A 15,794-nucleotide genomic window follows, 5' to 3' on the forward strand; every position below is an offset into this window, starting at 1 on the left:
TTGCCATGTTGCCTGGGCTGATCTCGAACTCCTGAGCTCAAGCAATCCGCCCGCCTTGGCCTCCCAAAATGTCGAGATTAACAGGCATGAGCCACTACACCTGGCCAAGAAAAAAAGGAAAATTTATTGTTTCATTTAACCAGATCTCTCTCTCATTTTGCTCTCTTTCTCTAACGGGTGTTGTGGCTGTTGATCTTAAGTCTCACCATCACAGCTTGTGTTGTAAAGCAAGTATCAGCAAGCTACGGGTCTGCAGGCCAAATTTAGCCCGCTGCTTGTTTTGTGAATAAAGTTTTACTGGCACACAGTCATGCTCATTTTTTTCTATAATGTCTATGGCTGCTTTCTTGCTATAATGGTAGATGCAGAGACTGTAGGGTTCACAAAACCCGAAACATTTACTGTCTGGTCTTTTACAGAAAAAGTTTACCCACCCCTGGTCTAAAGGAAGGGATAAGAAGCTCCCCCAGTTTTAGTATGAAACATTCTTTTTACTTTTTATTTTATTTATTACTATTATTATTTTTGAGATGGAGTTTTATTCTGTTGCCCAGGCTGGAATGCACTGGTACAATCTCTGCTCACTGCACCCTCTGCTTCCCGGGTTCAAGTGATTCTCCTGCCTCAGCCTCCCAAGTAGCCAGGATTACAGGCATGCGCCACCACACCCAGCTAATTTTTATATTTTTAGTAGACACAGGATTTCACCATGTTGGCCAGGCTGGTCTTAAACTCCTGATCTCAAGTGATCCACCCGCCTCGGCCTCCCGAAGTGCCTCCCAAAACAAGGATTACAGGCATGAGCCACTGCGCCTGGCCTTCTTTTTAATTTTAATTTTATTTTTATTTTTGAGATGGAGTCTCGCTCTGTCACCCAGGCTGGAGTGCAGTGGCACCATCTTGGCTCACTGCAACCTCCGCCTCCTGGGTTCAAGTGATTCTCCTGCCTCATTCTCCCAAGTAGCTGAGATTACAGGTGTGCACAACCATGCCCAGCTAATTTTTTATTCTTATTTTTTGTATTTTTAGTAGAGACGAAGTTTCACCATTTTGGTCAGGCTGGTTTCGAACTCCTGACCTCCAATGATCTGCCCGCCTCAGCCTCCCAAAATGCTGGGATTACATGTGTGAGCCACCACGCCCAGCCAGTATAAAACATTCTAAATAAGTTATCTGCTGAGGGAGCAAGACGTTTGAGACTAGGGGTTCAAGACCAACCAGGGCATCATAGCAAGACCCCTTCTCTAAAAAAATTTTTTTAAATTAGCCATATGTGGTGGCATATACCTGTAGTCCCCACTACTCTGGAGGCTGAGATGGGAGAATTGCTTGAGCCTAGCAGTTCGGGGCTGCAGTGAGCTATGATTTTGTCAAGGCACTTCAGCCTGGATGACAGAGCAAGACCCTGTCTCTAAAAAATAGATGAATAAATACATAAATAAGTTCTCTGATTGGCCTGGCTTCAGTCACATGATGACTGAAGGGGGATGAAGTGCTGACTAGGGTCTTGGGTCACATGTGGTGCCAGCCCCTCTAGAATCCTATGATCAGAGTGGAGCTGGAGCGGAGACTCACAGGGCATGGTGTTCAGGAGACAGAGAGTGAGGGCAGACCGATACAAGGACTGTCCACCAAAGGGACAATGACCTTTGGCGTACATTTGTAAATGTATAAGAACAGTACATGGAAATTTCCAGGAGGCAAGAAGAGAGAGCAGATGTGGACTTCTCAAATGCTATGTCAGATCGCCACATGTAGATTGTCAAGGGAAATGTGTGGCAATCTGTCGCACACTCAGGAATAAAAGATGAGAGTGGAAGAGAAGGTTTGGTGAGGTGATCCTGCCCGGGGACACAGAGGGCGGGCCCTCCTTCCTTCACTTTAAGCCTGTGAGGGGGGCTTCCAAGGGATTTCTCAGAGAGCTCAATATTTGGTGTTCCATTTGGAGGGCACAGTGGCCTAGGGGTTGGCTCCTAGCCAGGAAGGAGGGGCTCACGTGCTGTTTCGGAGGCAGAGCTGTGCTGCTGTGCTGGGATCCACCTGTTCACTAACGTTGGGGCGAGAAGTGTGCCAGTGTTTCCTGAGGACAGATGTGAGCTGGGTGGATGAGCAAGCATGAGACCCATGGAGCCATTGAGGTCTTGTCCAAGAGTCCCTCAGGAAGAGCAGAGGGCCCCTCCCCTCTACAGTCACCAGGTAAGCACCCACCCAGTGGCACACCTGCTTGGGTTAAGGGGACTTCAGGAGACAAAGCAGTAGGGAACCACCAAGGAGCCCATGAATGTTCCCAGGAGAGAGAGGGTCAGCTTTACCCTCTGCCAATCCAGATGGGATTGGAGCCCTTCCCCACTTCTCCCTTCCCGGTGGTGGCTCTAGATGGGCAGAAGGGGGCTGAGCGAGCCAAGGGAGGTTTGGGGAAGAAGGAGATGGCACCAGGCACAGCCCCCTTTCCCCTTGCTCATCTCAGGTCCTAAGGGGTCCAAGGGGGAAGATTTAAAGTTAAGGCCAGAGGTTTAGCTCTGCAAATCTCAACATTCTGATTTCTGAACCAATTTATTATTTCTGGCTTGAAGTAGCTGTAGAGTGCGTACATTTTAGGTTACTGGGGATAAGACTATGCTTAGTCTGGGGCTGGTGTGTTGCAAAGACCAGAAATTCACTGGAGCCAGTCAAGTAGAAGTTTATTGTGAGGATATAGCAGAAGTTCACAGGTGCCTGAGGACACATACAGCTGGGCTTCCCTGGCCTAGGGGCCAAGAGCCAGGACCCATGGTTGCTCCATCTGTCAGCTGGTCATAGAGTCCCTGGCTTCTGAAATACTCATTCTAATGTATGATAGCAGCACCTCCTATGAGCCAAGCACTGTTTTCAGTGTTCCCTGGGTATCAACTCATTCAATCCCCTCCCAAACTCACTGAAATGCCGAGGTCAGTCCTATTATTCCGCCTTTACATCTGAGACTGAGGCACAAAAACATTTCTAGTCCAGGCTAGGAGGCAAGACCCCCACATACCCATTGTATCAAGTGCCGAGAAGGAAACCTGCAGGGGGAACTGGGGCCTGATCTCGCCCAGAGAGTTAGGTAAGGCTGCCCTGAAGAGGCGATGTGGAAAGAGAGATTTGGTTAAGTGGACAAAGTGGAGGCAGTGTGGGAGGAGCATCCCAGGCAGAGGGGCAGGCAAGTGCAAAGGCCGGGAGGCAGGAAGGAGTAGGGACCACTGAGGAGCAGCAAGGAGATCAGGGAGACTGGAGTCAGAGGCTGAAGAGACATGGCAGAGAACAGGGTGGGAGGGCTGGGCAGGCCAGGCAGAGCCTGTGGTATCAGGAGATGGGAGCACATTGTCTACATCCAGTCACCTGTGAGGATACAGTTAAAACTTACACAGGGACAGGATGAAAGATGGAGATCTGGCCAGGCACAGTGGCTCACACCTGTAATCCCAGCACTTTGGGAGCCTGAGGCAGGTGGGTCATGAGGTTAGGAGTTCGAGACCAGCCTGGCCAAAATGGTGAAACCTTGTCTCTACTAAAACTACAAAAAAATTAACCAGGCATGGTGGCAGGTGCCTGTAGTACCAGCCACTAGGGAGGCTGAGGCAGGAGAATCACTTGAACCCAGAAGGCGGAGGTTGCAGTGAGCCAAGATCATGCCATTGCACTCCAGCCTGGGCGACAAGAGCAAGACTCTGTTTCAAAAATAAAAACAAAAGAAAGAAAAAGAAAAGAAAGAAAGAAAGAGGCCAGATATCTACAAATGCAGATATCTGGCTATTCTACTGGTAAAGAATTTGGTCTCTGGTAATCCCAGAAGTTTGGGAGACCAAGGCAGGTGGATCACTTAGGTCAGGAGTTCAAGACCCTCCTGGCCAACATGGCAAAACCCCGTCTCTGCTAAAAATACCAAAAAAAATTAGCCAAGAGTAGTGGCACACACCTGTAATCCCAGCTGCTTGGGAGGCTGAGGCAGGAGCATCGCTTGAACCCAAGAAGCAGAGGTTGCAGTGAGCCGAGATCACACCACTACATTCCAGCCTGGGCGACAGAGGGAGACTCTGTCTCAAAAAAAAAAAAAAAAAAAAAAAACAACTTTGGTGTCTATTCTAAAACCAGTGGGAAGTCTTTGATTTTGAGCCAGGTGATCTGCTCAGACTTTTTAAAACAACTTTTAATTAAGGTTTCATACACATACAGTAACATGCAAATATTTAGAATAGTTTGATGAATTTATACACTTTTACAGACCCACATTACAAGATGGCTCTGATGAAGATACAGAATGTACCCAGCCCCCCAGAGGCCTCTCCTTGTGTCTGCTTCCAGTTCATACCCCAAAGGCGACCAGTACTCGCACCTCTAACACCAGATTGTTTTCACCTGCCTTTAAGAAATGAAGGTATTATATACATATTCACACAGTGACATGCACTGATCTTAAGAAGACAATTTGAAGAATGTTTACTTATGTGTACTCCCATGTAACTACTACCCAAATCCAGGCATAGAACATTACCAGCAGCCCAGAAGGTTCCTCGCCCTGTTCCGGTCAACAACTCCGGCATAGGCAGCCACTCTTCTTCTTCTTCTTCTTATTATTATTAAGGCGGAGTCTCGCTCTGTTGCCCATGCTGAAGTGCAGTGGAGCGATCTTGGCTCACTGCAACCTTCGCCTCCCGGGTTCAAGCAATTCTCCTGCCTTAGCCGCTCGAGTAGCTGGGACTACAGGCGCGCGCCACCACGCCCGGCTAATTTTTTGTATTTTAGTAGAGACGGGGTGTCACCGTGTTGCCCAGGCTGGTCTCGAACTCCTGAGCTCAGGCAATCCGCCCCCTCGGCCTATCAAAGTGCTGGGATTACAGGTGTGAGCCACCGCGCCGGGCCCTTTCCTGTTTTTAGCTCCAGAGATTAGTTATGCTTCAGGCTCCCTTAGCCTCCGGCTTCAAACCCCTATCTGCCCCTTCATCGGCTCCACCCCTTCCCCTGTACTCGCGCGCCCCAGAAGCTCTCACCCACCCCCACGATTTCGGTGACCTTCCGCAAGCTTCAGGAATAGCCCCTCCTCTCCTGACGCCAAGGGTTTGTTGGGGTGGGGGGTATCTCCATCAACCTCCCTCCCCCAGCCACCCAAATTAACCAACAATCTTAGTAAATACAGCGACTCGCCAGGCAAACCCAGCCTGGAGACAAATATCCGCCCCGCAACCAAACTGTCACACCCAGGTATTGGTCTGCAGGGAGGGCTGGACAGTGGAAACTGAAACCCTCTGCAAGCCATCACGAATCCACCGGGCACTGGGGACGCTGGCTCCCGCCTTGGCAGCAGCCCCCACAAGCCTGGGCCCTGACCCCACACCGTCTGGGCTTCGATCTCTCGTCGGTAAAGTCAGGGGTAGGACCCGAGTCTTCTAGGACCAATTCGAGCTGGGACAAGCCGTTTTAAATAGCCCCGCCGAGGCCATCAGAGCTGCGCCTGCCGGGCGGCCCTCGACACCCACCTCGGCCGGGCCGGTCCGAGACCCCCAGGCAACATGGGCCCGCGGGGACTGTGGGACGGGGCCCGACGGCCTGAGATCGCGATTCTGCTTCTTCGATACTTGGGGTCGTCTTCGGCCCCAGGATCCGCAACGCGCGCGGTCGGACCCCAAACACCGAGGGAACCGGGTCCGCTGGGCGAAGGCGCACACGCCCACCGGGGCGCGCTCTGCGCATGCGCGGACCCCGCAATCTCGGCGGCGCACTCGCCCCGCCCCTCCCGTCCCCCCCGCGCCGCTCCCCGGGCCCGGCCCTGCCTTCCCAGCATCCCGGCTCCCTACGGCAAGCGGCGAGGCCCGAGCCCGCCGGGAGCTGGGAGCCGGGCGCGGGGCGGGGCGGCGCGCTGAGGTCAGCGCGGCAGTGGCCGGCCCCGCAGTGGTTGGCTGCGCCGGTGCTGGCCGCGCCCTGGTTGGCTGCGGGCCGCGGGGCTGGGCCGCCGGGTCGGGGCTGGGGTCGGGGCTCGGGCGCCGGCCGGGCTTGCGCAGCGCTAGGCTCCTCGCCGCTCCTAGTCGGCGGCGGCGGCGGCGGCGGCGGCGGGGAGGGCGCGGCCGCAGGCGGGGCTGAGGGCGGTGGACGGCGGGGGCGCGGCGAGGCGGGGGCGGGCCGCCCGAGCGGGGAGGGCGGCGGCACCGAGGGGAGGAGAGCGGCCCATGGACCCGCGGGGCCCGGCGCCCCAGACTCTGCGCCGCCGGGACGGAGCCCAAGATGTCGGCCTAGGCCGGGGCGCGACGACGCGGACGGGGCGGCGAGGAGGCGCCGCTGCTGCCGGGGCTCGCGGCCGCCGAGCCCCCGAGGGCGCGCCCTGACGGACTGGCCGAGCGGGCTGCGAGAGGCCGGCGCGTCGGGAGCGGGCCGCGCGGCACCATGTCGGCCAAGGTGCGGCTCAAGAAGCTGGAGCAGCTGCTCCTGGACGGGCCCTGGCGCAACGAGAGCGCCCTGAGCGTGGAGACGCTGCTTGACGTGCTCGTCTGCCTGTACACCGAGTGCAGCCACTCGGCCCTGCGCCGCGACAAGTACGTGGCCGAGTTCCTCGAGTGGGGTAAGTGCACGCCGGCCGGGCCGGACCTGCGGCCCTGCGACCCCTGCGCCCCCTCCCGCGCACCCCCACGCCCGCCCGGGCAGACCCTGCCGCCCTCCTGCCCACCCAGCCGGTGGGCTTCGCCTCCTCTCGCCCCGGCAGCGCCCCCGGGCCCGCTGCCCATCTTTCTCCAGCCGCTCCGTGCGCCCTCGTCCCTCCGCTAGCTCTTCATCCCTCATTGCCCTCCCCAGCCTGGACATCCGCGTTCGATCGTCCCGCCCCCTCATCCTGCCCCTCGGAGCCACATCCTACGTTCCCACTCCCACCCCCTCCCCCCTGCCGGGCCCTCGCCCTGGCCGCTTCCTAGATCCACCCTCCGAGTCTGGATATCATTTCCTGCAGCACTCCCTGGGATATCCGCCCCCGCCCCCGCCCCTGCACCTCGCCTTTGGGGTCCAGAGGCAGCGTGGAATTAGTTCGCTTTCCCCACCCCACGCTCCTCTGCGTTGTGGGGGCAGCTGGGTGTGCTTTCTGCATCTGCCTCGCCCACTGCCCCATGGGACCCCCTTGCATCTCCAGCGAGCCCAGCACTAACGGCCCCTCCTGGGTGACAGCCTGTCTACATCCCCTTGTTGGCCATAGCCTGAACACCCACTTTGCTGTAACACCTTCAAGGGGATTTTAAGGTTAAGGCTTTATTTTAAATAAACCGTGCAAGAGGACTTTTTTTTGTTTCTTTTTAAATTCCAATTCTGCTAGACCTTTGTGATATTTGGAGGGGTAGTTGGAGCTATCACTTAAAAACTTTCTCATCTGATTTTTGCATGCCTTCTCTAGTTAGTTCGGGATCTGTGTTTTAATCATTGGTCAGCTAACCGATTATGCTTTTTTAGGACAAAAATTTGGTTAAACCATTTAACGATAATTAGGATCCTAAAGACAGGTAAAAGCGCAGAGTGAAACCCTTTTACTTCATCTCTCCCTAACAGCGGTGTGCTGTCAAGACCCTCAGACTATCGCACCTAAAACCACTGAGTAGGAGGAGGAAATGCGTATGTTCAGGCCAGACCTATGAAAACCTTATCCTTGGGTCATTTGCGTCACTGGGCTAGGACTGTTCAGTTTGAACCAGTAATTTCTAATCTTTGGGGCTGATAAAGCTGATATTTATACGAAGAAACAAATGAAAGTGTTCCACAGTGAGGCCTCCTGCTCTGCCAGATTGGTAACTGGAATTTGGAATTTTGTTTACAAATAAAATTTAAGTTGTAGTATTCTTTAGAGGGCTTCTATTGAGTTGCTCTGTAGTGAAATGTTACACACTATCTTGTGAGAGCAGCAGTAGAAAGAGGCCCTGAGATCAAGGACAGCCTGTGATGCTTTATTTCCGTGGGAACTACCATTCTTGGTTAGTTATAGTATCAGTAAATTAAGAATATTTACTTTCTAGCATCCTTTGTCAGTGACATGATTTCCAACTGAATAATTAATTGACTTCACCATTGCTTTGAAAGTGAGTTCTTTGGTGCATGTTAAAATCTGAATATTTTGTTTCCAGTTTCTTTCCTTTTTTTTGGAGACGGAGTCTTGCTCTGTTGCCCACGCTGGAGTGCAGTGGCACGATCTCGGGTCACTGCAACCTCCACCTCCTGGGTCCAAGTAATTCTCCTGCCTCAAACTCCTGAGTAGCTGGAACTACAGGCACGCGCCTCCATGCCCGGCTAATTTTTGTATTTTTAGTAGAGATGGGGTTTCACGGTGTTGGCCAGGCTGGTCTCGTACTCCTGACCTCAGGTGATCCACCTGCCTCGGCCTCCCAAAGTGCTGGGATTACAGGCGTGAGCCACTGCATCCCGCTTGTTTACCGTTCCTTTCTGATCACTCGATGTTGAAACCCACGCAGTTCCACTGTCAGGTTCAACTTGGTGCACCACCTGTGAATGTGACTGGGAGGAGGAAACAGAGAGAAAGTTGGTTTTGCTGGGAAGGTGTTGTCCCACTGGCCTCTGCCCTGGTTCCCAGAAGGAGATTAGTCTGAGGGCTGGGGCCCTGTGGGCTGTTGTGCAGCCGCCTCTCTCCACCAGGCATTACTGGTGGGTTTCCCTGGAGGAAGCTCTTCTCAGCATGTGTGGAGGTCACATTTTATGAGATCTGACCTTTCCAAATCTAAACAGGAACTGTGTGCTATAACATAGACATGTTTTCAAAGTTATATTTTGGCTCTTTGGAAATTGTGATTACAAACTACATTATTCTCTTAGGAACTCAGTTTGCACAAAAGTATAAATTTTCAGTTATAGAGAAGAATGAACTTAGAAGGTGGTGTTTTAATGAAATATCAATATATTTTACAAGTATTTAAACTCATTTATGTTAACATATACATCATTGTAACTCTAAAGTGTATTTCTAGTTAACGTGTGTGCAGTTAGTATTTAATGTTGCTTGGAATTGCCTAGTTGTTTCGATTGGAAAGCACAGAATAATGCTTTTGAATAAAACTGTTTATAGAGCAATATTAGGTACTCTAACTTTCAATTACTTCTGCTCAAGAAACACATATAGGCTGTCAGTGAGTGGACTGTTCAGTTTTTGGATTCACCACTCCATGACATTTGAAACCTCTGATACATCGATTTCTGTCATGTGGAAAAGCCAACCTTTCCCCACTTCCCAAATCTTGCCAGGTATCTAATGACAATTGTGGAGAATTCTTGAAACTTAAGGAAGAAAAGTAGCTGATTCAGCCCAGATTTGGAGGCTTAATGAGGAAATTTGGAAAGTATAGGTAGTAAACTTTTTAAGTTTTAAAGGAAGATTGTGGCCTGGTGTGGTGGCTCATGCCTGTAATCCCAGCACTTTGGGAGGCCAAGGTGGAGGATTGGTTGAGCCCAGGAGGACAAGACCAGCCTGAACAACCTGACAAAACCCAGTCTCTATAATAAATATAAAAATAAAATGTTATAAAAATGTAAAAATTAGCTGGGCATGGTGGCGCACACCTGTGGTCCCAGTCACTCTGGAGTCTGAGGTGGGAGGATCACTTGGGCTTGGGAGGTCAAGGCTTCAGTGAGCAGTGATCGTGCCACTACACTCCAGCCTGGGCGACAGAGTGAGACCCTGTCTTAAAAATAAATAAAAGATTATTATTTTTGGCTCATATTTTCTTATCACCACAGTGGTTGCATGGGACAAGAGTCATTTCAACTTTTTTTTTTTGAGATGGAGTCTCACTTTGTCACCCAGGCTGGAGCGCGGTGGCAAGATCTCAGCTCGCTGCATGCTCTGCCTCCCAGGTTCATGCCATTCTTCTGCCTCAGCCTCCCAAGTAACTGGGACTACAGGCACCTACCACCATGCCCGGCTAATTTTTTGTTTTGTTTTGTTTTTTGAGACGGAGTCTCGCTCTGTCACCCAGGCTGGAGTGCAGTGGCGTGATCTCGGCTCACTGCAAGCTCCGCCTCCCAGGTTCACGCCATTCTCCTGCCTCAGCCTCTCGAGTAGCTGGGACTACAGGCCCCGCCACCACGCCTGGCTAATTTTTTCTATTTGTAGTAGAGACGGGGTTTCATTGTGTTAGCCAGGATGGTCTCGATCTCCTGACCTCGTTATCCACCCACCTCGGCCTCCCAAAGTACTGGGATTCTAGGCGTGAGCCACTGCGCCCGGCTGAATTTTTTTGTGTTTTTAGTAGAGATGGGGTTTCACTGTGTTAGCCAGAATAGTCTCGATCTCCTGACCTCGTGATCCGCCTGCCTAGGCCTCCCAAAGTGCTGGGATTGCAGGTGTGAGCCACCGCGCCTGGCCGAGTCATTTCAACTTTCATTGTAGGTTTTTGTCTTTAATTTTCCTATAGCTTGATTGGTTTCCTCTGTGAAATCTTGGACCTTAATCCTGTGCTTTGCATGTATATTTCTTTTCTTTTTTTTTTCTTTTTTGAGACGGAGTCTCACTCTGTTGCCCAGGCTGGAGTGCAGTGGTGCGTTCTTGGCTCACTGCAAGCACCGCCTCCCGGGTGCAAGCAGTTCTCTGCCTTAGCCTCCCAAGTAGCTGGGACTACAGGCACCTGCCACCATGCCTGGCTAATTTTTGTATTTTTAGTAGAGATGGGGTTTTACCATGTTAGCCAGGCTGGTCTTGAACTCCTGACCTCATGATCCACCCGCCTTGGCCTCCCAAAGTGCTGGGATTACAGGCATGAGCCACCATGCCCAGCCTTGCATGTATATTTCTTTATGCTATTTTTGAAAATATCTTGATACATTTGAAGGAACATATAGAACACTTTATAGTTTCCAAATGTAAATAGTAACAAATACGGACAACCCAATGAGATGAATTTGTTGTCTTTCATCTTTGTCATATACAAATACTGTCTCATGTGTTAAATATGTTTGCCACATCTTATTTGTAACAGCTAGTGTTGCATTTGGATGGAGCTGATGTTTGAAATCCTAGCCTATGGGCATTGGACAGGCCCCAGTGGTCTTCTGCCCTGGCTGCTGTGTGACCTGCAGACCAGGAGGGAGGCCTCCGGGTTGATGCTGGTGTGGACACGCGTCACAGAGGCAGAACATGGGTTTCCAGTTCCCCGTCCGGGGCATCTTCTCTTGAGATGTGCTTCCTCTTCATGAATAGAATTAATCCTCCCAGTCTTCTGGGTGGTTCCTCATTTGTGGCTTTTCTCACCAGGAGTGTGACAGTATCTTCTCAGAGTCCTCCTCCATGGATGTGAATGCCCATAGCTGTTAGTGTGGGGATGGCCAGCCCAAGGTGTGAGTGGGATGACACCACCGAATTTAATAAGTAAGGGTTAACTGACACAGTGCTAAACATCTCATAATAAACAGTGCTAGGATTACAGGCGTGAGCCACTGTGCCTGGCTCAGATACATTTTATCTTAATGATTTCTCTGGATAGAATGTTTGCATAACATGGGAACACTTTTTAAAATAATAGACTTAAGAAATAGATCTTTTGAGTAAGATCTGAATTATAGGGAAATATTAGGATTGCATGATAAAAATTAGGTTATAATATAATTTAGATCATGTAGGTTCTGTGGTAGCTGTTTGATACTGACTGTAATAGCATGAGATAGGACAGCTGAAACCATTAAACATTAACAACCCAGCCCTATCTTTTCTGTCTTAAAACTGCAGGCCGGGTGTGGTGGCTCACACCTGTAATCCCAGCACTTTGGGAGGCCAAGGTGAGTGGATCAGGAGTTTGAGACCGGCCTGGCCAACAAGGTGGAAACCCATGTCTACTAAAAATTCAAAAATTAGCCGGGTATGGTGGCACGGGTAGTCCCAGCTACTCAGGAGGCTGAGGCAGGAGGATCTCATGAACCCAGGAGGCGGAAGTTGCAGTGAGCTGAGATTGCGCCACTGCACTCCAGCCTGGGCAACAGAGCAAGACCCTGCCTCCAAAAAAGAAAAACCCCTTCCTTCCATGGCAGTTGGGCTTTACAAGTGAACAGCATCTATCTTAAATCTAGATTTCAAAGAAATAAAATTGGATTTGAAGAAATAGTTCTCATTTCAGGATACCACTGTGTGAGCTACCTGAAAAATTAAAATGTGCAGTGAATTGTCCTTCAAGCAAAATACTCAAATGCATGTAAATTACAGAACTCACAACACTGCAGGGTTGACAGAGAGCACCTCTGCTTGCCTCCACCCTCCCTCTTGTCGCCAAGCCAGGTGCCCTTAGATATCTCCTGTTTGTGCTGACATTAGTGATGCTGGATAAACAGGCAGGCACACAGGACTGTTAATTCCAAACTATATTAAATACAGTGAAACTGTCAAATGCTTTTCTCTGAAAAGAGATAGAAAGCTTTTTTTTTTTTTTTTTTTTTTTTTTTTTTTTGCTGGAAGAGACCAAAAACAATGTTACCATGTAATCTCCTCCCAAAACATACCTGTTAGTCCTATGACATAATACCTATTAGTCCTTGACCACGTTTGTTTTATTCTTAGATTCTTAGTGTTATGGGACGACAGTATATTATGGTTACCTTAAATTTGTGTGAGAAGCTCACGGAAAGGCTCTCTTGCTGATGGGAATGGATGAGAGGGAACACACACTCCTTAAATCTAAAATGAGAAGTGTTTTGGCAGTGTGAACTGTGTGTAATAACCTTTCTTCCCCGCCCCCCCACCCCCAATAGACTAGCCACTAACTAGGAGATAAAGGTCAAGTTTCAGTTTGATTTTAAACAATCTGTGTTGGGGGTTAGGTTTTTGGTTAGTTTTATTGATTGGTAGGTAACTGTGGCAACAAAATTGTTTTTTGATTAAAACCGCAAAAAAGGCCGGGCGCGGTGGCTCACGCCTGTAATCCCAGCACTTTGGGAGGCCGAGGCGGGCGGATCACAAGGTCAGGAGATCGAGACCACGGTGAAACCCCGTCTCTACTAAAAATACAAAAAATTAGCCGGGCGCGGTTGTGAGCGCCTGTAGTCCCAGCTACTCGGGAGGCTGAGGCAGGAGAATGGCGTGAACCCGGGAGGCGGAGCTTGCAGTGAGCCGAGATCGCGCCACTGCACTCCAGCCTGGGCGACAGAGCAAGACTCCGTCTCAAAAAAAAAAAAAAAAAAAAAAAAACCGCAAAAAGAATCGATATGTAATAGAGAACTTTGGATTTTTGTTTTTCTTAGGAATTAGACATTCAAAGATAACTTTGAATGGAATGATATAATTTCATTCAAATTCTGTCCTTGGATTGGAGCCTCTTTGGAGAACACTTGGGACCTACTGTAAGGTGATTCCCAGTGTTAATTTAGATGATGATTTCCCTGACCTCCAAAATCGCAGAGTCGTAGGTTGGAAGACTGTTAGGAACTTTTTTTTCCCCCCAAGACAAGGTCTTGCTCTGTTACCCAGGCTGGAGTGTAGTGACTCTATCATGTCTCACTGTGGCTTTGACCTCCCAGGCTCGGGCAGTCCTCCAGTCTAAGCCTCCTGAATAGCTGGGACTATAGGCATGCACCCCTACACCTGGCTAATTTTTTATTTTCTGTGGAAACGAGGTCTTGCTGTGTTGCCCAGGGTGGAATTGAACTCAGGCTCAAGTAATCCTCCTACCTTGGCCTCCCAAATGTTGGGATTATAACCGTGAGCCACTGCGCTCCGCTGTGTGAGGAATTTGGGGAGGTCGTATGAACCTGCCCTCCAGCCTGCTCCCCGCTCCCCTTGGAGTAAACTAGGTTCTGAGCATTTTCCCTAACTGTTTCTGGAGGAGCTGCCCTCTAACCAGCATTTCTTTCCTTCACAGGACTGTGGTCAGCCTCAAGCCTCCTTGCAGGTGCCTGCTTTGAAATATCTTTATTTTATTTTAGCCCTTTCTTTCTATTCTCATTGTTAGTGACCTAGCTAAAGCTCTCAAGTCCTCAGGCCTAAATGAATGCCTTTCCCACTTGAAGTTTTAAATACCTCTGCCAGATCAGTCTCAAACTCTCTTCAATCACTTCACCTTTCCAAAACTGCAATGCCTTCATATTCTGTTGCCTTTAAAATAAAAAGTTTGATATCCACAAGTCAGTATTAGAATTTGAAATTGACCCCAAAAGACGCATTTAATATTAGTTTTAGAAGTTAAGGTTATGGCCAAGTGCAGTGGCTCATGCGTGTAATCCCAGCACTTTGGGAGGCCAAGGTGGGCGGATTACAAGGTCAGTAGTTTGAGACCAGCCTGGCCAACATGGTCAAACCCCATCTCTATTAAAATACAAAAATTAGCCGGGCTGGTGGCGCACACCTGTAATCCCAGCTACTCAGGAGGCCGAGGCGGGAGAATCACTTAAACCCAGGAGGTAGAGGTTGCAGTGAGCTGAGGTCGTGCCATTGCTCTCCAACCTGGGCAACAAGAGCAAAATTTTGTCTCAAATTTAAAAAAAGTTAAGGTTAACAACACTTCCCACCATGCCCCGTGGGGTGATTTTCTTTAAATATAGTTTAGCTTTTATCAATGTAATGCATTTACTTAGTTTTGGAAACCAAGCAGTACTACTGGGTTGTCATGCAAGATAGCAGTCCTTCTACCAGTTGCTTGCTCTGCGCTCCAACTTCCCACAGACTGCCACTTTTAACTCCTCTGTTTCTACTTATCATTTTAGTTAGGATCACATTTAGCTGCCAGTAATGGAGAACAAAGTGACAGTGACTTAAATAAAATCAGGTTGATTTCTCTCACGTGAAGTTGACGTGTCCGCAGTCAGCGCCGGTTGGACGGCCTTGCTCCAAGAAGCCTCCGGGGCTGTGGCCTTTTCCCACCCTCAGGCCACCATCTGAGACGGTGGCCATCCCACCCTCCTTCAGCCAAGCAGGCCGAGGGTGGGCTGTTACTATACAAGAACCATGGATATTGGTGGGTGCTGAGCAATGCCTGCCTTAAATTTCATGTTTCTGTATAGTATGCTGGTACTGCTAATTTCTGATTTTTCCATTTTAGACATTGTCTGCTGACTTCTGCTGTAGAAGAGGCTTTAGAACTGTTCTACATTCTCCCTCCACTGCTTGAAACACATTCACCCCTTGCTCTTTTTCTGTGTCCCAAATATGTTTATATACTTTTGTTTAAATTAATATTCAGTGTCTACACTGTTTTTATTAGGTAACTGTCTTCACAGCTAAGCCATGTAAGATACAATTTACTAAGGGAAATATTTTTGTGTTATTGGAATGAACTTTCTTTCTTTCTTTTTTTTTTTTCTTGTAATAATCTCATGGAGTAAATTTTTGGTTTTTTTTTTTTCTTTTTGGAGACAGAGGCTCACTCTGTTGCCCAGGCTGGAGTGCAGTGGCATGATCTCAGCTCACTGCAGCCTCTGCCTCCCAGGTTCAGGTGATTCTCCTGCCTCAGCCTCCCGAGTAGCTGGGATTACAGGCACCCGCCATCACGCCTGGCTAATTTTTGTGCTTTTAGTACAGATGGGGTTTCACCATGTTGTCCAGGCTGGTCTTGAATTCCTGACCTCCAGCAGTCCACCCGCATTGGCCTCCGAAAGTGCTAGGATTACAGGAGTGAGCCACTGCTCCCGGCCGGATTTTCTTTAGCTTGGTTTTCAGTGTATAGTCATGAATTTAGTGCCAGACGTTTAACTAGAACTCCTCCATTAAACACCTCAAATAATCTTATCACCTTCATCCCTTCCAGACCTGCCACTTCTCTGTTTCAGCCTGGGCTGTGTGTCCTGCAGGCCTGCTACTGAGCAGTCCTTGGAGTGCTTTTCATTCCTTG

General features: G+C 49.6%; 1 protein-coding gene across 4 annotated transcripts in view; it reads left to right on the plus strand.

Annotated features, from left to right (window-relative positions):
- The first annotated feature begins 5,984 nt into the window (after positions 1-5,984).
- Positions 5,985-15,794, plus strand: part of LOC105467372 (serine/threonine-protein kinase MRCK beta) — a 133,062-nt gene continuing 123,252 nt past the window's right edge. For 2 of the 4 annotated variants that reach the window (XM_011716931.2, XM_011716933.3), the window contains exon 1: positions 5,985-6,568. In XM_011716931.2, coding sequence (XP_011715233.1) covers positions 6,394-6,568 — 175 coding nt within the window. In that variant the 5' untranslated portion in view covers positions 5,985-6,393. The remainder of the gene's footprint in view (positions 6,569-15,794) is intronic. The other 2 variants (XM_011716930.3, XM_011716932.3) reach the window with 2 other exon arrangements.

This window comes from Macaca nemestrina, chromosome 7 (genome assembly GCF_043159975.1).
Source record: "Macaca nemestrina isolate mMacNem1 chromosome 7, mMacNem.hap1, whole genome shotgun sequence".
NCBI lineage: Eukaryota > Metazoa > Chordata > Mammalia > Primates > Cercopithecidae > Macaca > Macaca nemestrina.